The 27,438-nt window shown below is 29.6% G+C and overlaps 2 protein-coding genes across 3 annotated transcripts; one reads left to right on the top strand and one right to left on the bottom strand.

Annotated features, from left to right (window-relative positions):
* The first annotated feature begins 1,243 nt into the window (after window positions 1–1,243).
* On the top strand, window positions 1,244–19,385 carry LOC111034623 (cullin-3-like). 2 transcript variants are annotated; one of them, XM_022315912.1, is made up of 12 exons: window positions 1,244–1,478; window positions 10,864–10,922; window positions 10,998–11,206; window positions 15,081–15,200; window positions 15,269–15,448; window positions 15,556–15,750; window positions 16,167–16,343; window positions 17,578–17,748; window positions 17,823–17,957; window positions 18,050–18,177; window positions 18,622–18,862; window positions 18,934–19,385. In XM_022315912.1, the coding sequence occupies exons 4-12, from the start codon at window positions 15,096–15,098 to the stop codon at window positions 19,099–19,101; spliced, it is 1,500 nt and encodes a 499-aa protein (XP_022171604.1). In that variant the 5' UTR covers window positions 1,244–1,478; window positions 10,864–10,922; window positions 10,998–11,206; window positions 15,081–15,095; the 3' UTR covers window positions 19,102–19,385. The 2 variants fall into 2 exon arrangements, with proteins under 2 accessions (XP_022171604.1, XP_022171605.1); XM_022315913.1 differs by lacking the exons at window positions 1,244–1,478; window positions 10,864–10,922; window positions 10,998–11,206 and adding an exon at window positions 14,202–14,765.
* Window positions 19,386–21,284: 1,899 nt separating this feature from the next.
* On the bottom strand, window positions 21,285–25,567 carry LOC111034611 (tetratricopeptide repeat protein 25-like). The gene is made up of 6 exons (XM_022315900.1): window positions 25,465–25,567; window positions 24,973–25,247; window positions 24,558–24,872; window positions 24,076–24,491; window positions 23,043–23,355; window positions 21,285–21,437 (listed from the first exon to the last, which is right to left on the bottom strand). Exons 1-6 carry the CDS (start codon window positions 25,565–25,567, stop codon window positions 21,285–21,287), a joined length of 1,575 nt encoding a protein of 524 aa, XP_022171592.1.
* Between the last annotated feature and the right edge of the window lie 1,871 nt (window positions 25,568–27,438).

The following is a 27,438-nucleotide window of genomic DNA, read 5'->3' as shown; positions in this document are numbered from 1 at the left end:
GGTAGTATAATACTGTAAATAAATACGATCGCGATGTACTCCAACTGACAAATTCATTGTTATTTGTTTGAGTAAGACACTCGCTTTAGTATATCTTGTACTATTATATACATGTTAGTAAGTCAAATAAATGTACTCAACAAATATGTTCTATTTAATGTAAAATGTTATATTATAGTCTATAGTTATGTGCAATAGCATCTTTTTATAGCGTGTTCTAAATCCTATAGAAACAAGCTACAAATCTAAATCAAGAAATGTAGATTACTTCAAAGAAAGTTTTATTGTGCACAAAATTGCACATTTTAGGTTTTTAATATATAAATGTACTATTAGGTAGTTTTGTACAAATATTTTTGTTCTATAATTTATGATAACGTCTTTTATTAACCGATGTACGAATTTATTTTGTAATCTATATTAGTATTATTTTATCATTTACTATGTTGTCGTAAGAAGTATTGGACTTTTATTTCTAATAATATACTATATTATTATGTATAATATTATATACATCGATATAATATGACGTACTTAAGATAATGAATGACAATACTACCGATATGTGAAGGGCTATTATTGACGAATATAGTATAGTTCTATGTATAGTCAATCCGCATCAGCCGTAGTCAACTTATATTTTATACAACATTTGTTCAGTTGATATTATGCATAACTTATGTGTAACGCAAGCGTCTGTGAAGGATATAAAAAAAAAATAAAAAACAATGATATGAATATATGTAATTTAATTTAATTTGTCAGGCGTGCGCACAGGGCGAGCCGATCTAGCCCCGGCTCGATCGAAATCTTTTAAGGGGCATTATAATATTGTATAGTTTCAAATTTATGTAGGTAAATATAAATATTTAATTATAACAATATGTTCTCGGAGATCATGACAATTTGACGATTTTATTTGTCGTAATAGTGAAATAAAATTAAAAATATTTGTGTACCACTAAATCGATTTTATTGATTTATTCATTTAACAAAAACGTTGTGCAAAGCAATATGTACTATGGTCTATGACTAATGACTATGGACATTAATAAGTTGGTTATACTTATACATAATATATCGTTTTATTTTTATAAACATTGCGTTTATTTAATACTAAGATAAGACGACCTGCACCAGAGGGCTTGTGGAAAACCCATACGTTTATAATAAGTTGCTTTCAAACGAAAGACCGTAGATTATTGGCTCTGCAATAATCTAATCGATTGACGATTGACGATTCACTATTTAAGGTTCATAGTTTTCAGTTTGTCACTTGTCTGCCGCTTGGTCAGTATTTTGTGACTGTTTACGGTGTTATTGTGTTAACTGTTTGGTAATATTTATATAATAGTGCCGTTAAATTATAATATGAGATATTGTTATAATTTATCATTTATTTTATTCTTCACAATATTGGGCATTTCATAAGTTTTTGTTCAAAAATGTCAAGTCAACGAAGTGGTTGTGAAAATAAGGTAATGTGTTTTCTTCTTTTTATACATAATATTGTATTTATATCATTTAATTTTTATATGTCTAGAAATTAGCTCATTAATGTTGAGTGCACGTACAACTTGATTTTATTTACTCAGTTTTTAATTCACAATTTTAATATAATTTAAAGTGTTTAAAAAAATATATATATAGGGGCACTATCCAAGTATTGGGGCATTAATTATTGACTAGGCTCGACCGGAAATAAGTCTGCGCACGCCTATGTGTATAGGTATATTGGTATTAAATTAATATAATATAGACTTGAAACTTATTGTTGGTCATTCCGGTCAGGTAGGTATACAAGTTTTATATACAGTAGACGCCACTTATAAGACTCACTTTGGGACCACCACTAAGTGAGTCTTATAACCGAATGAATCCTTTAGGCGAAGTGGAAAAAAAAATTAATTACGTATTTATACATTTTATTTTACTACATATTTTGCTTTAATTTTAATACTTTAACACATATTACATATTACATACTTTATTATTGAATAAATTTAATAATCCTGATAAAAAAAAACTAAAATTATAATAGGTAAATATTACATATAAAAATATTATAAAAATTATACATTAATAAAAAATTATAAAGGTTATATACGTATGTGTATTTATGTACCCGTAATTACAATAACTGTGCAGCCGCCAGATAATCAAATACCTCACTATAATAACAATAATCGTTGCGATAAATGTGAACTTTTATCTGCGATAAAAATTATTATACGTTATAAGGTACCAACAGAAACTAAGAATAATCAACACGAATATTATTTAATTTTTCAATACCAATTTATTTCTAAATTATAACCAAAAAAGTTTATTTTCTACTATTTATTTTACGAAATTTGAGTCTTATAACCGAAGCGTTGAGTCTTATACCCGATTTTTTTTTTTTAATGTATTTTGATGCGTCCGGTCCGTGCCAGACGATTTTGAGTCTAATAAGCGACTGAACCTTATATCCGTGAGTCTTATGAGCGGCGTCTACTGTACTTAATCAGACATCTTTTTTTCAATATCCTTCAAACGTTATTGCTATCAAATACTTGTCTGGACATCACTATTTAAGATTTAACATTCATCTATAAACGACTATGCTAATTTAGTATTTACAGGCTATAGCCTACAGGTGACACACCCATCAGTAAAAATGTGACGGTATTTAAGATAAGTATTTATTGTATACGATTAAAATTAATTTGTGTCGAAATATGCGTTTTACAAAAAGTAGAAATCTATTAGGCATGTAACCATATCGTTAATTGATGTAATTTAAACTGCTGCAGACTATGAGTGTATTCATATGCATTCGTTTTCTGTGTTAATTAATTAGGATTATGATAAGTGTGACAATAGTAGATAGGTACCATAGAGTCTATAATATGTGAGTCACTATTGAGTACTTTACCGGGATTCGTTCACAGAAAATAAGCACATACTGCCATAATATGACCACATATTTCTAAATGCCTGTATTTATGTGCTAATTATGTATACAGCCTGTATAATACGACTACACGATACAATTCTATAAAATATGATCGAATGTTATATAGTTATTAGTTAGCTAACCTAACCGATTTTACAACATACATTTAGGTATTAATACTGTAAAATCGATACTAGTTTAACATAATATTGTATTATGATAAAAATAATGAAAAATATATTGATAATAAATAATTTAAGAAGATTTATAATTATGTCCAAGAAATTCTCAAAATTAATTTTTTGGAAAAATTTTTAAGGTTTCAAATTAATTTACTCGACAAAAAAAAAGTCCGTTAGAATAAAACTCCGTAGATAAAAGTCCGATAAAAACTTATATTTATATTACACACCAAATTGACATGTAAAAATACAAACAAATTTAAAAAAATACATAAATGATGACATTACACTCCAAATATTACTCTACTCTATATTAAATAAAAATATGTCTTTAGCCTATGTGACTATAATGTTGGCCGTATCCTAATATTGTTATAACACGTAACTCCTGAACTTAACGAAATGTTCTCAGGCAAGGATGGTAAAAGCACCCACTAATAACAAGTTATTTCGTTTGTCGAATCTTTCTGGTAAACTCTATATTATGTATATACCAGTGTTTAATTAATATAATATAGAATTGAAACGTATTGTTGGACCTTCCCGCTGCAGAGGTTAAAAATAAAATTTCTAGGATCTCGTGTATTTCAAATTATGATACTAGCTGTGACTATAAATTATATAATATTATTGTAAGAAACACGACGACAATACATCATTGTACACCAGCTGAAGGAACTAGGTAAATATAAGTACCATATTATGTATTATAGTAATAGTTAGATACTGTAATATAATAGTATACTAAGGAAGTATTAGAATTTCAAATTCCAAAGTGTCATTGCAGTTTTCAAAATAAACGTTACAAGGCCCAAAGGTAAATTTGCTTCCCGTCGACTGGACATCTTTTTTAGTTAGAATATAATATAAGTTATAACAATATAATAATTTATATAATACATATTAGTATAATATTTATTTATACTGGTGCAATACCTATCTATATATAATGGTAGCATGTGTTATAACAATATATACATAATATATATATTATCCTTAGGTATTGGGCACAATTTTTTTTGCCGTGACCATTTATATAATATTATTTTATAGGTGATTTTTATACAACTCTAAATAACCAAGCTTATTGCCCGCTGCTTAAAACAGTCCTGTAACAGTCTATAACAGAAGTTATTCATAATAATGTATAATATGTGTTCTTATGACTTCCTGGTAATTGATTTAATACATTTATATTATATTATATTATTATAAGTATATATATTAGCTATATTTATAAAAAAAACCTGAACAATTATAAATTATATTAATAATTATTCAAAAAGCATCATTTATTGATCCAAGCATCAGTATTATAGTCATCGATCTCAATGATTATAATGCTGTTCAATTGCAGAGCATTCGTTGCTGCTCGTAGTCGTGGACACCAATAACGACTACTGAAAGCTTGCAAACGACATCTTGAGACCATGCTGTATACCCGTGTCTACAGTGGATACTGTCTAACGTGGAAACCCGTAGTAGTTGCATGTTTGACAATTCTTATGTGCATTCGCTCGAACAGCATGAACTACTGCCTACACAGCAACAATTCGTGAGAATGTAACCGGGTTCCGGTTTCCGAAACGGGAAATTAAATATTTTGTGGTTTGTTAGCAGTAGTTTGCGTTGTTCATATACCCCACACTCACACTAATAACCGTCTACACTACAACATACTCACAAGATCGTGCTACGGCGAAACGATATGTGAATTAGGTTGACAATATTTGCTCTTTAATAAATAGCCGGCACCGAGAGCCTTATATTACATATTTCTTGCCAATACAATCACCGTAAGTAACACCTCTGGCAGTCGAGGGATTCTGTCAAGTTTCCTTCGGCACAGCCAGAGGTATTATGCTACGTAAAGGGATTTGTATACGTCTTATATTTTTTGCCTTTTTTTAAATAATATTTTTTGTTCGATAGTAATACATTTTAGAAATGTATTAATTTATTAATTTATCTGTTTAAAATATTAATCGTAACTACTTGAAAATTATATTAAAAAGGAACACTACATTTTTTACCGATCGTTTCATTTTGTAAGTTCTTTTTACTTGACACAATAAAATATTTAAAATAATTAGATTAATTTTAATTCAAATTGGGTTTTTGCTTTTAAATATATAACTACTAGTCATATTATTTGAAATTATATAATACAATTATTAGTATACTATAAAATTATATGCAACAATTAGTTTACTAATGTATGATATTATATTTTTATACATATAATATTTGATATTCCATAGAGCTAGTTGGTTTCAAATTTCAAAATTCCCATTAACGTTCAGAGTAAAAATAACAATAAAAATGTTAAATAAGGAAATATACACGAAAAAAGGCGTCGGTGATTCCGTGTTTGCGAAGCCTACGTTGTAGCCACTAGTTTAGCGATCATCACGATCATACTCCTCTGTCACACGAGTGATTACGTCTCAGCATCATTTCTACTACGTCCCAACAATATTACAAAGTGAATTCTATTTCGATTTTTGTTCATGCTGTTTGAGCGGGTTCACATTCACTGGATATGTACCAGGGTCGCACGTGCTGGTCGTTACTGTTCTTCGTTTCTAGCGCCGGCGAAAACGGCATCAGTGGCCCTACGTTTGCGACGGCGGCATATTATGTTGTAGCCACTCGTTCAGAATTTAATTTTTCTCTCTTTGACCGTCTCGAGTTCACTCGCTCAAAGCATGTACCAGGATTGCACGTAATAGTCGTCACTGTTCGTCGATATTTGTGGCCGCGACGTCATCGGTGGGCCGGTCTCCTTCAAAATGAAAAAAAAAAACTGAAAATATTTATCGGATTTTGACCAGATGGGTCTACTTGCTTAGACCATGTACCAGGATCGCAAGTAATAGTCGTCACCGTTCGTCGATTTTTGAGGCGGCGGAATCGGTGTTGGCGACGGCGGCAGTAGCGACCGCCACGATCACCGTATATGATCCTATTACATTCGTTTAGTAATTTACCTCCGTCGTTATTTTACATCGTCCCTGCAACGTTGTTACTACGTCCTTGCTGTTCATAAAACATCGAATGAAACAACCGAAAAGAAAACAAACCGTCACACTCATCGTTTTCCATTTTTTTTTTTACTGTCCAATTTACGCTCATTGAGAACATCCAACACCACGACCGTGGCGCGAGTTTAAAAAAAAATATAGCTGCGGCACGTCAGTGCACTATATTATTATCTCAAAGCAGGAGTTGTCCTTTTAAACAGTGTTGGCTCTGTGTTTGCGACGGCGACATTTGTTGTAGCCTTTCGTTCAGCGGGGAAGTTTATTTTTCTTTCTTTTGACCCAAACGGGTTCACTTGCTCAGATGACTATATGTAAACAATAAACATAAGATTATGGTAAAAAATAACAAAAAAAACTATGTGCAACGGTAATGAAAAAAATACGAAATTCATTCAAAATACGAAAGATAGATAGATATGTATATTACTTTTCTACTGTAGAAATAAAATCGTAATTTAAATGACGGCGGTTTTATGCAACGTAATTGGATGGGTGATCGATTAATCTGTCTTATCTATATTTTTTACTTTTTTTTCATACAATTTTTTTTTGTTTGTAAGCAAAACGTTCTAGAAATGTAATACAAAATAGTTTATGTAGTAGCCCATACACGTATATAATTCCATAAATATTTTTTGTATGGACTTGAAAATTATATTTAAAAAAAAATACTTTTATACCAGTTGCCACACTACGTAAGTGTAAAAAACAAAGAAATCGAGATACGAATTTTTCCAACATTTCGATTTTGGAGATGCTGTATGTTGGGTTCACCAACACCGGGTATGAACGAGGGTCGCGCGTACGATTCGTTACTGTTATCGATTTTGTCAGCGACGACGGCATTGTTGGCACTGTGTGTGCGGCGGCGGCATTGGTGGCACTGTGTGTGCGACGGCGGCATGTGTTGTAGCCTCTCGTTCATCGGGGAAGATTTCGGGTTCATTTGCACAAACCATGTACCAGGGTCTCACTCGCTAGACGCTACTTTTTTCGATTTTTCACGGCGGCGGCGTCATCGGTTTCTAGTGCTTGCGACGGCGGCAGTAACGGGCATCACGATCTCCGTATATGATCCTATTACGTTCGTTTGGTAATTTACCTCCGCCGTTATTTTACAACGTTCCTGCAACGTTCCTACAACGTCCTTGCTTTATTATCACAACATCGAATGAAACAACCGAGTAAAATACAAACCGTCATGCCCATACGTCGTTCTTAACAACTTTGATTATCCAAATTACGCTCTCATATTATTTCCTTTAAAATATGAAATATTTTGCAGTCTTAAAGATTTTAAAAATTGTGCTCCTTACGGAACCAGATTTTAATTTCATCTATAATATTGTTCACAGGTGTTATTAGGATAAAATTAAATTCAAAATTATATAGTATACACGTACATATAAACATGTACAAAACTTATTTGTGGTGCTCGGTTATTTATCTTACACTACAGTGATATCCAATTTTCATCACTTACTGCGCACACATTTACAAAACCCACACGATCCAATTAGTAAATTGCCTATACTGAACTCCTTAAGAACTGTCCGTTTATAATCATGGCATGAAATATTATATTAAGAGGACGGAATACCCGAGTCCGTTGTCTCCGTCTTTCAAACGCATAACATAGCAAATTGTACGTTCTGAATAATTCATTTAACTTTTTTATGTTTGATTTTACCGTGTATTGTAAACTACATTGTATTATACTAGACCATATTGTGTATTGGTACATATACATATATATACATACACTAAGATGGTTGTAATATTATACGCATATCTTAATTTTTGAGCGTAATTCGGTTTGTAAGTTTGTAACAATTAAATATGTCTCTGCTGTGAAGTATAAAATACAATATATGGCATTACTTAGTCATCCCTAATGGTTTAATGCTTATTTACTTTTCTTTTTTCATCATTTTTCTACCTTTTGTATATAATACATATAAATTTGAACGTCCTTTTTTAAATATACTCGTGCTGTAATCTGTGTGTAGTATCTATATGAGTGTGGCCCTTTTCGAGGTACTAAATTCATCTAATCCTGGCCTATTCACACGACACCATTGAGGCACACACATGCATGATGCATTGAGCATAAAAATATAATGATAATCCCTAACCCGGAAGTTGTAGGTACACATCGTATACATCCTTACGAATAACCTCTATCAGATCGAGTCCGTTATAATATTAAAAGCTGTAAAAAAATGTGTAATTAAGACGTTCGAGCGTAAAGGTGAGTGCTTTATTATTTCACACGTATACACAAGTGTCCGTTATATATTATTCGGCGCGGTCAGCTTGGTTATTTTGCGTTCGATAAAAATAACCTATAAAATTTTATATAAATATTAAATAGTCACGGAAAAAAATTGTGCACAGTTCCTATAAATAATATGTATATTGTTATAACACATGTTTAGATAGGTATTGCAGCAGTACATATAAATGTTTGTACAATAATATGTATTACATCGATAAGTTATCATATTATTATATTATATTTTAACTAAAAAGATGTGTCCAGTCGATGGGAAGCAAATTTATCTTTAGACCTTGCACCGTTTATTTGGAAAACTGCAGTGACACTTTGGAATTTGGAATTCTATTATACTGTAGGTACATATATTTACATAGTACCTACAGCTGCATTGATATATTTTCGTTCTTTTTCGTATAATAATATAATATATATATTATAGTCGCAGTATCATAATTGGTAATACTCGTGATCATAAACAATTTTTTTTGACCTCGACATCAGGAAGGTTCAACAATATGTTTCAAGTCTATATTATATTAATTTAATACTGGTACATACATTATACAGAGTGTACCAGAACGATTTGACAATTGAAGGAACTTGTTAGTTGTTCTAGTCATATCAATATTTGTATTTATTTGTATGTACCTATCCTTTAGTATAACTATATAGCATAACATTTGAGACTATATAGAACATATTTATTTGCTCAATATAAGTCAACATGTGATAGAACCTTGTACTATTGTCATACTTATCATTACCATAATTAATTAATATAGAAAATGAATGCGTATATGTATAAACTCATAGACTACGGTTCTAAATTACATTAATTATCAATATAGTTACATCTTACATGCCTAATAGATTTACTCTTTTGGTAAAACGCATATTTTGTGTCATTCGCACAGTTAATTTTAATATCATAGGTACAATAGATTTCTATCTTAAAAACTGCCACATTTCTACGGATGGGTGTGTCACCTTTAGGCTGTCCATTACATTAGTCGCTTATAAATAAAATATGTTAAATAGCAATGATGTCTAAAAAAGTAATTAATAGTAAAAACGTTTGAAGGATATAGCGATTTTAGTGCTTGAATGATATTCCAACTAAAGAAATTTATTTCACTATCACATAGGCATAATTAGGTATCACTGCATTTGAAAACGTCATTGTGTGTATAAAATATAATCATATACTTTAAACGTTTCAAATGCTCACATTTTATGTGCAGCCACCAGTCAATATGTAAAACTGGAAATTAGAATGCAATATCGAAAATTGATGAAACCATTAATACCTTATTTGGGCCAAACTATACGTAAATTAAACATAGTTTTGAATAGCCGTTCCTAACTATTATCAACGAAGCTTTATTTATAACTTCGTAATAAACCAAAGATTAAATAGCAGCTAGTATAGTTCATTCACTGAAACGATTAAGTATGTATATTACTATATTGTTTGTATTATATCTCATTTATAATATTACTTAAACTCGGTGTTATTTCGTGCTAGGGAGCGACGATGCAACCTCACTTCCTTAGTACATATTATTTAAATACAATTATATTTTCAATTTCACTTCTTAAAGAACTAAATAGGAATCATGATGATCTATATTTCTTTCAGAATAATTTAAATGATTCAGAATCGTATGGTAAAATAATATTATTTGAAGAAAATTGTCATCTTAATCCAGCAATTATTCCAATACAATAAGAATAATCTAAAAATTAAACGAAAACAGAGCAACCAAAGCCTGTAGGCTGTAACAGTGTAATGTGGGTCACATAGACAAGGAAAATGGGTGGGTCACTTACTCGCGTGTATACCGTATACTGTATGGTGCGGCGGCCCTAGGCGCACAAAAATGTGTGTTGTACTTGTTTTATTACCTGTGTAATTTTTATTATATCGAGATGGGCCCCGGCGGTAGCGGCGGGACAATAATGTTATTTTAGTACGATAATTTCTCGTCGTATATTTTCGGCGGCGACCTGCGATTTTGTATTGACAGCTATACGAGTTCGATATTTTCGTCTAATAATATCTAAAGAAATTCCGACCGACAGCAATGATTGTGAAATACTTGTTATCTGTATAAATAAAATAAAAATATATTGCATTATTACTATTTATTTGTATAAATATTGTTTATCTTGTAATTAAATATATAATTTTATGAGTAGTATAAGTATTATTGCTGGTCAGTGCCCTAGGGGCGCCGAAGGCAAATTATAATCTATACAGGTATGGCTAATCATAGATTAGAGAATCATCTAAGATCGGAGGGGGTGTGAGGCTACTGCCCCTTCAAAAAAATTGTATCACACTAACATATCAAACTACCACGAGCCGTTATAGAGTTAAACTACAATTTATAATATTATTAAAAACATTTTTATTTACAGAGCGATTCAAGACGTATACAACCAATTTATCATATAAATATTCAAAGGGAGATAAATGTGTAATATGAACATTTTTGAGTAAGGGAAATCTTAAATTAATTATTCAATTTTTTTTTTCTATCTATTTTTTTTAGGTTATCGCAGTTTCAAAATTCAATGAAAATGTATCATTTTTGTGCAAACGTGCAAGGTCTAATTAAGTGTGTAAAGAACACAAAACCAGTGTTTTTACCAAAAGTAGAAATCTATAAGGTCTATTGACCGAAATTTGTCCACAGAAACGAAGCACATATCGTGTAAAATAATAAAGTCAAATGACTAAAAAAAAAATGGCTAAAATGAGGTATGTGCAAATTATTTATTCAAATCGTATAAAATTACAATAAGATTTAATTCTAAATGAAACGAATATCGGAATATGTATAATACAACAATTATTGATAGGTGATTGTTGTGTTTCAATCCATATATTAGAACTGTATAGTGCTCAACAAAACGTGATCGAAAATACATAATGTGGCTGTAAGCCCCATTGAGGAGTATGTGCCTCAGAATTGTTCGGTATTTCGTATATTTACAATCTACTGCAGTTCTATTATATTTATAGTTGTTTAAGAGCTGTTTAATTCATGTATAATGTTTAGAGTAAATTAATTAATTAGGTATTAATGTATTATAGCAGTTAGTAATATATAAACGCTGATATAATATTATTATAGGTAAGCCAGAAAAAGTGTTTCATTTTACAATAACCATAGTAATCTTTACGAGTATCTTTTTTGAATGCACAAATCTCTCATTGTTTTACCAATTATACGACATGGATGTGTGAAGTCAAATAAGTGCCTGACCCTCGAAAATCAATCATGGTACGCCACTTATATTGCTCACTTAGCATATTATACGATGAACCAGAATCATGGGAAATGTCACTGTTAAATGTTTAAGTCAATACGGTAGCCTGTTAGCACATTATTCATATAATAATTAATAATAACGCTTTTCGTGAAAATTTAACTTTCTATAAGTATGGTTAGAATTTACCGATGTTTATTGATTTTATCTGTTGTACATATTATACTATTTATATAAACTATATTTTAATACGTCATTTCAGCACATATATGTGTATGTGCAGGAACTGAAAATGAAACAAGGTGAACTGACCCTGCAACCACCTCCTAACCACCAAAAAATTCGATTGTGAAATTCTCGGTAAGCGACGTTTCTTGCCCTTTTCATCGAATAATAGTTATACCAGACGTGGCGAACTATCTCCATATAAATTGATGTGCCTTGTGCCTATACATATTCTATACATATTATAGGCCGACCAACCGTCGCCGCACCCCCGTTGCTGTCTTCGTATAATATGATGTGGTATAATGTGCACGGTGCGATAAACATGTCACAACGACGACAAGAATATAGTCGTCACGGTCACACAAATATATATCTTTGGCTGGGCAACAGATTAGTGACAAGGGTGGAAAGGGGATGATTTCAAAAGAGATTTTAATGTATATAAATGAACGTACCGCGTCGGCGCCGACGCCCCATAGATCGTAAATACGATTTAGTATTTTCATCTTACTTGTAGGTATGCTTTTAAAATAGGTATAATATACAACTGAACAGACAATTATCTTAGGGTCTTTTACCCATACAGAATAATATGATATACATGACATCCGGGTCATGGTATATGGGCGAGGGTGGTCAATGGCTGATTTTGAATGCGTCTAATTATATTGTATAAGATTGTCGTTCGTATAGTACGAATAATAGTTACCGGCCGACACCGATGCCGAGGCATATGAGCAGGGTATCCGCCGACGTCGACGCCTTGCTCATTGTAAATCTGCTTCGGCCACCGTACTTCCCTACTTTTGTAAAATAATATACAACCCAACACACAACTAATAATATCTTCGGATCCGTATAGTCTTCAGGTAGATACTGTGATGAGGGAGGCTCCAGGGTCCCTTGTCCTCGCGTATAAAGACTCCACTGTCAGGAATATTTGAGTTATCTATTGCAGAAATTATATTATACCGCATTTGAAACAGGCTTTTATACTGGCAATTTAATAAAACATTTAGTCTATACTATTACACCTCTCCGAGCAGACATTCTGATTTTTCAAATATGTTTGTAGAAAATGATTCATTACCTATTCTCGATATTATTTCTTATACATAACGAAAAACTCGAGTCTCGAGGAGCAAAATTACTCCACCATTCAGAATCGTTCACATTTGTTATCACTATTTGTGAAAATCATGTTTCTTATCATCCTTTATAACAATTATAATGTGATAATATAATAATCATCAATCATACAGGTTAATGATGGGTACTTTCAATTCATGTTAGTGAACTAATTCATGTGATTCAGCTCATTAAAATGTCATTGAATCACTGAATCAATTCTGAATTCATTATATTCACATTTTATAATTGTGACTAATGTTTCAAACCTAAGGGCTAATAATTATTTATATATAATTTATATTTACATATAAAATTAAATTGACAAACCTAAAGTATAATATTAAATGAAAAATGAATCACTTTCACTCTGTATTATTTATGTGTTAATATGTTATATTTATTTATATTGAAAATACTAAACATAAAATGTTTAATATGTTGTGGTTTTTTCCCTTTAATTATATTTAATAGTTATTATACCAATAATGATTATTTATTTATTTTTTATTTTTTATAAAATCATAAAACCAAACAACAGTATGATTTGTTGAGTACTAAAATGAGATTGAAGACAGAATATCTTTTTGTAAATTTATTTGGAAAATATACAGTACTAGAGTACTATAATATATATAGTTACATATTATTTTGAACCCTAAATCTCTGAAGGAAGGGTTGGTATTGGGAGAAGTACAAAACATACATACTTCCTACGATCATACTTACCAGTAATATATTTTAATATCCAGGTGATTTTTTTACTATGATTTATTTTTATATTTTAGGACTTAAGGTTTGACAAATATTTTAATGTATTTATTTAATTATGACATATTTGAATTTTACTGTAACTATTATAGATAGACTTAAGGTTGACAAATGTTATGTCATTTTTTTATTTACTTTAGGTTGACAATATTATATAAATCGAACTTTTTATAGCACACTTAGCACAATACTTGCCCAGTAACACTTGTCACTTATGCTTTATGATTATCTATTTATCTGTAAAAACCACGAATTAAGATATATTTTAATTCGTGGTAAAAACTAAAAATGTGCTTCTATTTTTTTATATAATATATTATTTATTATCTATGATAAGAAACGTGATTTTCACAAATAGTGATAACAAATGTGAACGATTCTGATTGGTGGCGCAGTTTTGCTCCCGAGACGCTCGTTCCCGAGACGCTCGTAAATATAATTATGATAATAGTGTAATCGTTGTTTTCCTACCCAGATAATATATTATAGACAAATTCTGTTAGCTTATATTTCTGTGTTGTTGAAAGACATGATATTTATCTGTCATTAATTCAGGATTCCTTTCATGAGGGATTGTCCATAAGTCCGTTGTCGTCTGTTGAAGGGATCAGTTAAGTCAAGAACTCGTTGATTTGTGATAACTGGTCAGTCTCAAAGTATCCTTGGCTATAGTCAGTTGTGGAGTCGCTAGTGTTGTAAAATTACCTAGTACACTTATAAATCGTCAAATCTAAAACGTTATAAGTTTCTTAAGTAACAAACTAACACATTGCTAAGAGCTTACTAGTGAATTCCTGTGATTCTAATTATTTCTCTATTATCATCTATACACGTTAAATTTGTTGCCTTGAAACATGAAACGGTATAATGACAAATTATTAGAAGATACCGTTGTAGACGATAACTCCAACCCAAATAAGGTAATGTTGTTTAATATTTTATCTTTACTATGTATCATATTTCTTAAACTACCTTATAAAATAATTTATTATAATATATACGGATTATACTGTATGCTTTGTTGATAGTGATTAATAACACAAATTGTAGTAAGTAGGTGATGTGCATTTACTTTTATAGTTTATTGTCGTTAAGGAGTAGATAGTTTTTACTCTTTTAGCTGGAGTAATAAGTTAAATATTTTATCTCTTCAATATAACTTTAAAAATACTTAAGGGGTCAATTTTTTTTTATTTTATTAGTTAGGTATATATTATTAAATAATATTATTTCAGGTATCTAATTTGTCTATGATTACTGATGTTTCAAAAATGAGTGTTGAGCAAAAATCTGACAATAATGTGACAAACAATATAATACCATTGCATTTGAACCATTATACTGAGCATTTTCAAGTAAGAATTGAAATAACCTTAATAATATTATTATTTTCAAGCTAACATTATATGAATTTTGCTTACAGACGGTAAGCAAGGACTTCTTATTTAATTACTGTGCATGTGGTTATTTTAAAAATGCTGAAACCATAATACATGAAGAAATCGACAAAATAAAATTGAAATTTGATACACCAACTAGAATTGAAGTTGTTAATATTATTAAAACTGAACTCATAGTAAAAAATATGAAGACAATTGTAGAGGTTAATATTATATTATTTTAATTGTATAAAACGTTATTCAAACCATTAACCATGCAGAATTCAAATTCTATATTTTTATATCACTATTCAACCATTATATCTTTCAGATGGAAAATTGTGGTGTTGTGTATATGTTGAAGAATAACCAAAATGATGATCTTAAATGGATGTATAATTTTTTGAGTTCTGTGAATGGTGGTGTAAAAGTAATGTTTGATGGTATGCGTCCATATTTTCGTGAAATAGGAAAATCAGTTGTACTTGGAACAAATAGAAATTCTGATGTTAATACTTGTATTCAGGTATTATATTTTTACAAACACTTAAATTTTAACAAATAAGTATTTTTATCAATTTATTAAACAATACAATCTCGTTAATCCAACACATCAGATCACGCTACTGCTGGATTAACGAAAACTGCGGATTAACTGGGGTTCATATAAAAACGCATTTTTACTTATTGAACTTTACATGTTTACTGATATAAACAAAAATGAATTATTATTATTTTAATTATATAATCTATATTATTATTTACTATTTATTTTTAACTAATTACTTAGTTTTATCATTAACGATAGTAATTGTATACATAAATACATATTGGTATGTATAGGTTAAAATAGCTAGATTACTGGACATATCAGACTATCGAGCGGCCGGATTACCGGGATTGTACTATATTTGAACTAACTAAATATGTTTTTATTTTCAGAGTTTATTGGATTTGAAAAGAAAGTTTAATAATTTAAAGGTGAATTTATTCAACAATGACACCTTGTTCGATGAAATTGTTGGTGAAGAATTTAATTATTTCTTAGAATTCAATCCTTTAGTACCTGAATATCTATCATTTTTCATTGATGAAAAACTAAGAAAAGGAAAGCATACGGTAAATATAATAATTCATTTATGATTATGTTTATATGTGCACTTAATAACACTTTTATGGCAATTTTATTGAATGAAAATTATAATCAATTTAATGATTCTTCTGTTACTAAAGGCTATTTATAATGCCATGTTGAAATCTTGGAATTCCGTTCCTCCCTGGTCATATTAAGAGAATTTCACGCCCGGGTGTGTTGTCTCCGACTTACAAGTGCGTAACATATCAAATTTACTCACCGCAGATCATGTTAACTCCATTAATTCAAAAATTATAGTGACTCAGCCTATACTGAAAGTTGATGGTAAAAGAATTTTTTTCTGTGTTCCTATTTTGGTTTTTTATGATAGTTCAATTTTTAGAAAGTTATGTGTAGGTATATAATATAGCTTAAATTAAAAATGTTCATAACTCACTTAAAAATTGACCTAACCTAAACAACATAGAAACACAGATAATGTTCTCACCATCAAGTTTCATAATAGCTCGATTTACGCTAATTTTTAAATGAACAGAACTAAATTTGCTGTGTTTTTGTAAGACGGAGACAACATATGCGGGTGTGGCGTCCTCTTACATATTTTCATATTGGCATAACGCTTATAACTAGAGTGCCTTGAAAGAAATAGTGTATCACTGTAGTCATACAGCCTAATTAGATAAAAAAAATTTAACCTCCTCTTGTATGGTAAACATTAGTACGGGAGGACCTCAAAATTGACATTGGCCCCAGTCTGGTTTTGAAAGCTGGATGATGCTCAATTGTTGCTGTTAAACAATTATTATTTATTGTTGAAAAAATAACTATTTTTTTTTTAAATATTGAGAAAATAATATAAAATTGTGAACTAGGAAATTATTGTCACAATGATAAATTGGTAATTAATAATTAATAATTAGAATTTATTAAATATGGATACGGAACGTGCATGTAAGTTGTTAGTTGAAAATCCTGGTCATTACAGTTAGTCTACAATATTAAAAAAATAAATTAATAATGGATTTGTCATTTAAAAACATTCAGTTCATAATAAAGATAAGGTACTTATATTTTGTACACATTTTCAAATAAAACCCATTGTTATGTTTGTTTATAGATTAATTTGTTTGGAATGTGTTTAATGTACATGTATAATAATACAATATTAATAATTGTATTGTAATTTAATTTATAATAATATTATTACAACATTTTGTTTAATCAGTTATTTATTGCTTATTGTATGAATTATTTTAGTACATTAAAAATAACCCGGAAGCTGATATTGACAATGTTATATACATGATAAAATATCTTAAAAACAAAGTCAAATTTGAACAATTTTATCGTATTAATTTAACCAATAGATTACTTCATTGTAAGTCTGTCAGCATGGACAATGAGAACAAAATGATCTCCAAACTTGAGGTAAGTTATACATTTTATGCAAGGTAATTTAAAAGAAAAGATGATCAACAACAATATAATTTAATTTCATATAGAATGCATATGCCAATGGCTATGGCAGATTGTTATTCATATCAAAAATAAAAGGTATGGTTAAGGATAAGTTTGTATTATCTAAAACTATCATGAGCAACTATAAACAATGTGCAAATGTTATCAAGTGTATTTTAGTAAGTAAAATTGTAATTTAACTTACAATGAATTAAAATAAATTACATATACATATGGCTACATTTTTAAATAATGTTTATTTCATATTTAGGGTACTACTGAATCTTATGCTTTTGATCTTAATGTGCAAGTCTTAACTTCAATCAATTGGCCAGTTGATCCAAAAACAATGCACGAAATTCCATGTTTTGGAAAAACTGTTTTTGATGAATTTCAAAAGTAAGCAAGTTTATATTATATTTTATATTATTAAAAAGAAATTTTTCTTACGAACCTTGAATGTCAGTTATATCAGAATAAACTCATATCCATCATATAAAATTAAAATAATTCTTTCGGTAGTTCTATTATGTACAATATAAAATAATGCAGTAGTTATCTTCTTATATTATATTAAAGGGATTCAATCCTGTCTCTATTTTGCCCACAGTAGACCCTTTTTTCATGTGGCATCACTACACGGGGAGCTGAACTGTTTTCTCATGTCTGTGTTTTCATATTTTTCGTACTTCTTGCACAAACTTCGTTCACGACCATAAATAAATAAATCTATAAGTAATTTGTATATGCTTATAAATAAGCAATTTATAAATAAATTACCTAATTTATATATAATATACTGTTTTCAATGATAATTGATCAATCTTTGTTTTCATTCCACAGACTTTACAAAAAAAATAACCAAAGTGGTAACAATAAAAAGTTAATACTGTTACCTCAATTTGGTACAGTTGAATTAAACGCAATTTTTTATGGCAAGCCTTGTTCACCTAAAAAATTATTTATTGATGAGTTACCTTCAATCAGCGAGAAACGTGATGCTCGAAAATTGAAAATCACTGTATCAACTAATCAAATGCAAGTCTTAGACTTGTTTAATGCACATAATACGTTGACTTTTAATGTAATTTATTTATCTTTATTTTTTATGCAAATTTTTTTTAAAAATTATTTTCATGATTTAATAATTTGTAGGAAATTCAAATTAAAACTAAAATTCCCAGATTGAGTTTAATCAATGCACTGCAAGATATGACAACATCATCCAATCATTTGCAGCATTTACTTGTCAAAGTTCCTATGGGCGAAGAAATCAAGCTCACCGATAAATTCAATGTTAACGAAACCTTTCAATGTATATAAGAAATCTTAGCATATAAGTATAATATTCATTATTCAAAAACAATTTTATAAATAATAATTTTACGGAAAAAGTTTAATTAAGTATAACTATATATTAACTATACTTCCATCACAGTTATAACTAAGAGAATTAATATTAGAAATAGTAGGATCTCCAGCCTTTTTACAAGGTCTAATAGTATCAAACCTGTATGATTCAAGCTCATATTCTTTTTAAAATGTTACATCAAGAAATGTGTACACAAATTTGATAAAATTAGCTCTTAAGTCCTAATAAACTAAGATTCATTAAAAACCAAGAGGTAGTTTTAAAAGTGTTTGATTTCAAATCCTACTTGCAGCATTTTCATGGCTTCATACACAACAGAAAATATACCAAATTGAATGTTAAGCTTACAACACATGATATATGTGTGCAATTATATTTTTGGTTTAAATATCACAACCTAATACCTATTATAAAATAACCTAATATCTATATAATTCTAATTTAAATTATTTAAATAAAAAAACTAAGAAACAACAATTAGTGATAGAGTAAATGACTAAAAATAGTTTTACTAATAACCAAACATTTTTATTTCTTAACCGATACATACTACTAAAAGGCAATGGTAGGAATGTAAGAAGTAGTAGTAATACTTTGTATAGTAATAGTTCTACTATATAAAGTTTTTTCATCAATTTTTTTTTTCAATTATGTATAAATTATGTTTTTCAACAATTTTCCGCCAATACCACCTACTTTGTATATCTACCATCTACCTTTAAAAAATGCTTATGAATACAATATATATTATTTGTTAAGTTAATTTAAGAGAAACAACTATTTTTTTTTTAATCGATGTCAATTTGTAGTTTTTTCTAAATTATTGAAACTTTACTAACTAAAAATTTAAAATATGAAGTAGTTAAAGAATTTGTTACAACCACTGTCATGCGAACACAAGGGGGTTGTTTTTGAAATGATATCCTACAAAATTTGCTTCATATTCTGTTGCATATCCTTTAATCTTGTTATTTCCATTTTTAAATAAGCCAAATAATTTAAAACCGTTTTTTTTGAAAATATAGCGAAAAGAATTTAATAAAAATTATAATTCATAGAAGTGTCAGATATAGGTACTAATTACTCTTTGAGCGGCCAAGCGGGGTTATTAAAATTTGGTATTGATATTGTTGTAATAAACTCTCAGTTAGGTCAACAGTAGGTATATGCCATTGTTGGGTGGCAGAATTGTGCAGTTAACAAGTTAATGACAGTTATTAACAGTTCCCACCTAACGAGTGTGATGTCCCAAAGACCTCTTTCACAATTAAAACATCCTTCTCAAATCAAAATAAACATTTCCTATAAAAAAAATAACATTTGGAGTAGAGGCCCCCGCTGCCGGCTATTTATTAAGTAGCATATTATTGGCAACTTAATTCTCAATCGTTTTGTCGTTGCATCATCTGATGAGCTTGTAGTATAGTGTAAACGGTTATTAGCATGAGTGTGGTGTACATGAAAAACGCACTCGGAAGTACATGTCATTAACTATCAATTAAGAACAAAATAGTTGGTTATCAGGCGTTTTGGCGGACAAAAAAGACTTCACGGTAATATGGATAATAACTCATCGACAAGTGCATATTTTTAGATAATTTCCTTTTTAGTTAATAAACAACGACATTTTACAGTCTACATTTAACTTAGATTTTTTATTTGATTTTAAATAATGTTCCAAAATATTTTGTAAAAAAAAGCTAAAATTGTCATTATTATTCAGTTTGAGATTAAAATAATGAAATTCAAAGAAAATATGCAAGCTATAGAATATTTTCCTCTATCAATTACAAAAAAAAAATAATCAAATTTGGTTGATTCTACAGGGCAGGATCATTATTCCTGTAAAGTTTGTTTTTGATGACTACGATTCAATCGAAATTCCTATTATGCATCTTTTTTTTATACGCTTTTCCTATTTTATTTAGTTCATCTATATTATACAGATTGTAAATTTTCTTTCATAAAAAATATATACATATATATTTATTTATATTTTGGTGGAATGATGAGAAAAATAAATTGTGTAAGTAGGTGCCTATGCTGTTTTATTTGCGCCTACTATATGATAACTTTATATAGTTATCTTCTATAATCCTACTTTATAATCGGCGTTCTTAATTCCATAGTACAGTTACAGATTTATCGGCATAGTGGATAATAGTTTAAGCCTGCACATCGCATTCACTCTCGCTGAAACGTCTGGCATGAAATTCAATACATCCATTATCTTTTTATCAATGCTTGAAGTATGTATAGCTTTTGTTTCAAAAATCATTTTAGCCACCTTTAAACAAAATGAGTAAGTAATATAATTGAATAAATAGAGTATACACGTATACATGGTAAATGTATTTTTTTTATTGGTTATTTAATTCCAAGTTAAAATAATTATATTATTATATAATTAAATCATTTTATAGTATTTTCATAATATCCGTGTTTAAACTGACGGTGAAAAAAATTTTTTTGCGAAAATCATTATTTTGGAAGTTATATCTTTCCAAAGTTTGAGAATTTACGTTTGTCCGCATACGCATTGTACTTATAAGCCCAAGGCCGAAGCCGGGGGGGGGGAGGGGGTCAGACCCCCCCTCCGAAATTTTTTTTTGAAATAATATTGAATAGTTTTAAATGCCTATTATATTTGATACGTGTCACTGTGATTACAATGTGATCACAATTTATATTGTGTTAGATAAGCGATAACTAATTTTAATGTACTTTTTTGTGAAACCTAATGTACAGCTCACATAATACCTACAGTAGGTATCTAATCTTAATTAAGATTAAACCCCTCCCCCCCCCCGCCGAAATATTTTTCTGGCTACGGCCTTGTATAAGCCCCGCGCGGCGATAATAACGAATTTTTTTTTTTACTACGTATTTTAATGATATAATATCTGTTTTAACGAACACCCTTTTTTTCAATTTTTGTTGTTGTAACGTACGTAGTTAAGTTTGCTGAAAACGACGGTGAATTTAGAATTCGACGGTCAGACTTAGTTTTGAAGTTTTGGCTACCTACCTGGTACCTAGTACCTACCTACCTATTTGAAGTCCTAGACCCAAGACGGTTTTACACAACAAACCAAGAGATGTTTTCGATTTTGATTGTCCGAGCGAGTGTAGAGAGCAAGGGACCCACGCCTGGTGTACCTATAATTGTGATTTTAATAATTTTGTTTTTACTTTGAGACCCACCCACGACCCACCCAAGCTGGATTTACATAACAAGTAAAGAAATGTTTTCGATTTTAAACTTTGTCCAAGTGAGAGTAGTAAAGAGTATAATATAATCCATATAATTTGTATAATATATATATATATACTCAACCACGGGTGTATATGAAAATACTATACATTTAAACTAGCTATACCTAACTTTAAAACTAAGTCCAACCGCCAAATTCTGACCTTACCAACGTTTTTGCATGCTTAACTGCATACGTCAAAACAACTTATTGCTGACTAGTGATTACTTACGAAGTGTACCTAAATAAATTATATTTAGATTAAGCCAGAAATTTGTTTATTTTTTAATAGAATAATTTAAAGTATTGTAGAAAAAAAATGACTCGCTGAATGTGAAAATTGTGATTTCTCAATTATTCTTGACTCGCTAGAACTGAAAATACGTATAAAAAAATCAAAAGTCGCTGTAAGCGTTGGGCGCAGTAGTAAAGTACAATGTTGTGAGCGTGAGGATAAAAGTAAAATCTCAAACTATGGAAGGATATAACTTACAAAATAATTATTTCGGAAAATGTTTTTGCATAATTGTCTAAAACTCGTTAAAGTACTTACGTTTAAAAAAAAAAATCGTAAAAAACGCTGGGCAGCTAAATTGAAATACGTTCCCAATATTATTATGAGTATACTGATTACTAACCTTATCCAAAAACACTATGACTCCCGGCACTTGAAGATTATTCGCAATTTCAATAGCTTTGTATAATATGTTACAACACTTAGGTTTATTGTCTAATTGAAATTCAATTGATACGAGTAAAATTAATGCATTCACAGTCCACGTATGATTATTAATTTCTTTAGCTAACTGTAAACATTTGGTGGTTTTATTTCGAGCTTTTTTAAGGTCACCCAAATCCAAATGACATTTAGCTTTTTCGTAGTATATGTAAATTTTTTCTATAATGGAATTCGTCTTTTCAACACGTGCACGTAATTTATTTATTGTTATTCTGTAAAATAAATAGGATAATGAATATTATATTATGAGTATAAAGAATTAACAAACTATTGATACATGTATGACTTATAGTCCATGAATTAAACAATTATTAAAGTATGATCATTTCGTTATTGGTGGATTATTTTAAAAAAATACAGCATTATGCTTAAATCTATCCTATAATTAAAAAATGTAAAGCCATAACTCAATAAATACATCAATTACCCAAATCTACGTATAACTCAAAAATAATATGCACATGATTATAAAGGATGTAAACTTGTTTGAGTAAGAGTAACAACTATTTATATATTTAAAATATCTTTTTTATTAAAAGTAAATCATGTTAGGTGTACTTAATTAATATTTTTAAGATTATAACGTATTATATCGTGTAGTATTAAGTTCTTATACTATAGAATCCTCACTAAATTTGTAATGTCTAAAAGCTATAAATAAACATATATTATAACAAGAGTATGAAGTCTAAAATAATTCGCTAAAGACTTATTATATATACCTAAAATAATATATAAGTTACTAATTACTATACAATCTCATATCCCTTTTGATAATTATATATTGCAATTAATTATAAGTTATAACCCTTGGATTTTTCATAATGCAACTATTTCATCACTTTTATGCTGGAGGAAAATCTATCTTAAGTACTATTATAAATTATAATCATTTCTTAAAAATCGTGTTATGATTTTAAGTTCTGTCATACTTCGGATTTATATCATATGGTCCAAATACAGATTCATGGAGTGGTATATTATTTTTAGCAGCTCCTAAAAAAATGAGCATTCTTTGATGATTATCTTTTATGCTCCACCGATTTATATTTTGAAATGATAAATATTGCGCTATTCCAAAACTTTGGTAAATCGCATCCAAAATTTTGTTGAATTTATATGATTTTTTTTCCATAAACTCTATCATTAGCTCTGTTCTTAATTTGGCTTCTTTTATTTCGTTTTTTGTTAGCAGTTGAATGATAATGTTTAAGTATTTGCAAATCATAAGATGTCCCATGTCTTTTACAAGTTTAGAATTATTGATTTGAGTTAAAAGTCGATCACCTTTCATTTTAGGCTCTTCACATTTATAAACAAAAATCTGTTTTCTTTTATAAAATTGTTCCTAAATTAAAAATTTAGAATTATTGACCGTCAAAAATAAATAATTTTATTGATAAATTGTACTTACGTAAGCTACATTTAGCGTGTCGACTACTCGTTTCATGTTACCTAACATTTTCTTTTCTGCCTCGTAAAACGGCCGCTTAGGACCACCGGATTTTAGTACTTTATCAAAGTACTTTTTATCTTGCGCTAAACGACCAAGATAAAATGATTGATTTTTTTTTTTGCACGTACGTTTTGTTTTAGAAAGTATCGAGTGCAAAGCTGCCACGTTATCCAAACCCCCTAGATTTGCCAACTTGATAACTGCATTTCCCAAACAAGGTTTTCTATATTTTTCTTTTTTTAAATTTGTCGAGCCGTTTATTATTTCCGACACCTAAAATTATTGTCGTTTATATATGTATACATTAACCTTATTCCACATTTTTAAAAAAAAATTCTATGGTACAATGCTTAATTTGTAAAACGAGAAGTACCTTAAGAACTCCCAATATAAAATCTAATGGCTGAATCCTTTTCTTTGCTCCGTTCAAATATGTTATTAAACTTTCTTCAAATTCCTCATTGTCTAGCATTATACTTGCTCTGTTCTCCAAGACTGATAATTCGTCAGGAAATTGAGCTTCTGCTAGCAAATGATTTGTGTAGGCCAATTTCGGTTGAAACAAGTTCTGTTGACATTTACTTAGAAGGATTCTAGTGCTTAAATCATTACCGGACACCGCCAATACTTTCTCACAGTATTGAGCAGCTAAAATATAATGATGAAGTTTTTAAAAATAAATCATAAAGTTATATTGTTAACAAATACATAATTAAAAAGTGGCAACAGTCATACACTATACACATACATGTAAAGTGTATACATACACATTATGTATTTATGTACCTGTATCATATATTTGTACAGCTGTTGTATACATTGATTATTATTCTTTATTTTCGTTAACGATTTTATGGTAATTTACCTATTTCATAATTATGCTTTTGAAATTCTCTTTTAGCTATAGATTTTGTAACCAATATTTCATTAAACCATAACTTAGGACCCGTAACTTCATTCCGGAACATTTTGATAAAATTGAAACAGTAATAAGATTAAAATATTTTACTTCAAACGTTTTTAAAACTGTAAATTTTGTAATTTTTTATAAGGACACAAAAATATTTGTATATATTGTTATTTGTCCATTGAATAACATGGCAACAATTTATTGTATATTAGATCACATAACAAAACTGTGTAGGTACATATATATATTTTTCAGATTTTTTAGTTGCAATATAAACTACTAATGAGTAATGAGAAACCTTCTCTTAGATTTTCAATCCTCAGCTATAAAAATTGAATATTTTATACATTTTTAGGTAAAAAATAATTTGCGCATTTTTGAAATGTTGATAGATTTTGTCAAGATTTTAACTTTATAAATACTTGTAAAAAAATGTTGCTTATTCGCCTTCAATAATTGCTATTTAAACAGCTTATAAGGAAAATGCATTACAATTTCAATCTTTTTGACCATCAAAAAGAAAAAAAAATTACTGTAGTCCGTTTGGTGCTCACAGAAAGTTTTGTAAATGATACTTTTTAAAAGTATTCCCTATTCAAGTACAGATACAAAATATTATAGTTATTTTTAAATTGAATTTATATAAGTATTTGAATCCAAATGCAAATAGGTAGGTACTTACAAAAAGTATTTATATAGATACCAGTGGCGTAGCTAGGATTTTTTTCGGGGGGGGGGGGGGGGGGGGGGCTCAATTTTTTACACAGCGGTGGTTTAGTTTTTGATCGAATACCATAGACCATTCAAATAATTTTTAAATTGTATTAACATTTCGGGGGGGGGGGCTACAGCCCCCTCAGCCTCCTCCCTGGCTACGCCACTGATAGATACCTATGTATACTTAACACTAGTTAACTTTTTTTTACAAAAACAATAAAATATCAATTGTATCGAATTTTATTTTGAATTTTTATGTTTTGTATTACTTTTATTTAGCATTGCGCACCGTATAATTTTGTGTCATAATTTCTCGTCTGTTTTCTTTGTCGATGTACTTATCTGTTTTAACTGAGCAATGAATGAAGTAACTAATTATTTTATTCAACGAAAAACGCACTTCGTAACTATTCTTTAGCTAATAGGTAAGAGTCCACATGGCATGACAAAAAAAGTGAATAATATAATACAGTTCAAAATCGTGAAACTCTGATACGTCACGTTGAGTAACACCTACGCGTGGAGAGGAGGCGGCGTCGGTGCGTCGGCTGACGAGTCGACGTCGACATCAGAAAAGAGAGGGGAACGAGTTAGGGCACGACGAGTGAGTACTGAATCCAGCTTTTATGATTTACAAGGAACAATATAACCATAGTATTTAATGTTATTAGATCAATAGCGTGCTAAGCTTTTATGACAGATGGGAGAGGGGAGGGGGAATGACCGATGAAGTTTTTATTCCAGGGCTTCAAACCGTTTACCGAATTTTCCTGAAAACCATCTAACCCGCGTAAATTGGAAGAACCATTTAGGTACCTCCTGGCTACCGATTCTATTGTTCAGCTTAGAAAAGGAATATCAGTAGCCGATAAGAAAAAGTTTATTAAGTCAAATACCAAAAACGAAGAAGCAAAATCTCTGAAATAGCTTTTTTAGCAATACCTGGTCACCGAGGATGCTACACACACATTAACTGTGGTTTTCGTCTTTCAAGTGCGTAACTACATAGTTAATTTACGTTGAGAAAATTTTATTTAGCTAGCCTCTTTAGTTTAAAAATTAGAGTAAATTGACTTATCATGAAACAATGATAAGAACACTATCTGTGTTTGTACTTGGGTTTTTTACGATACTTCAATTTTTCATCAAATTTACGTACATAATATTGTGCAAACAAAAAATGGTCATAACTCTATTGAAAATTGAATAAAT

This window comes from Myzus persicae, unplaced genomic scaffold, assembly GCF_001856785.1.
Source record: "Myzus persicae strain clone G006 unplaced genomic scaffold, MPER_G0061.0, whole genome shotgun sequence".
NCBI classification, from domain to species: Eukaryota; Metazoa; Arthropoda; class Insecta; order Hemiptera; family Aphididae; genus Myzus; species Myzus persicae.
This window is presented reverse-complemented; position numbering and strand designations above follow the sequence as displayed.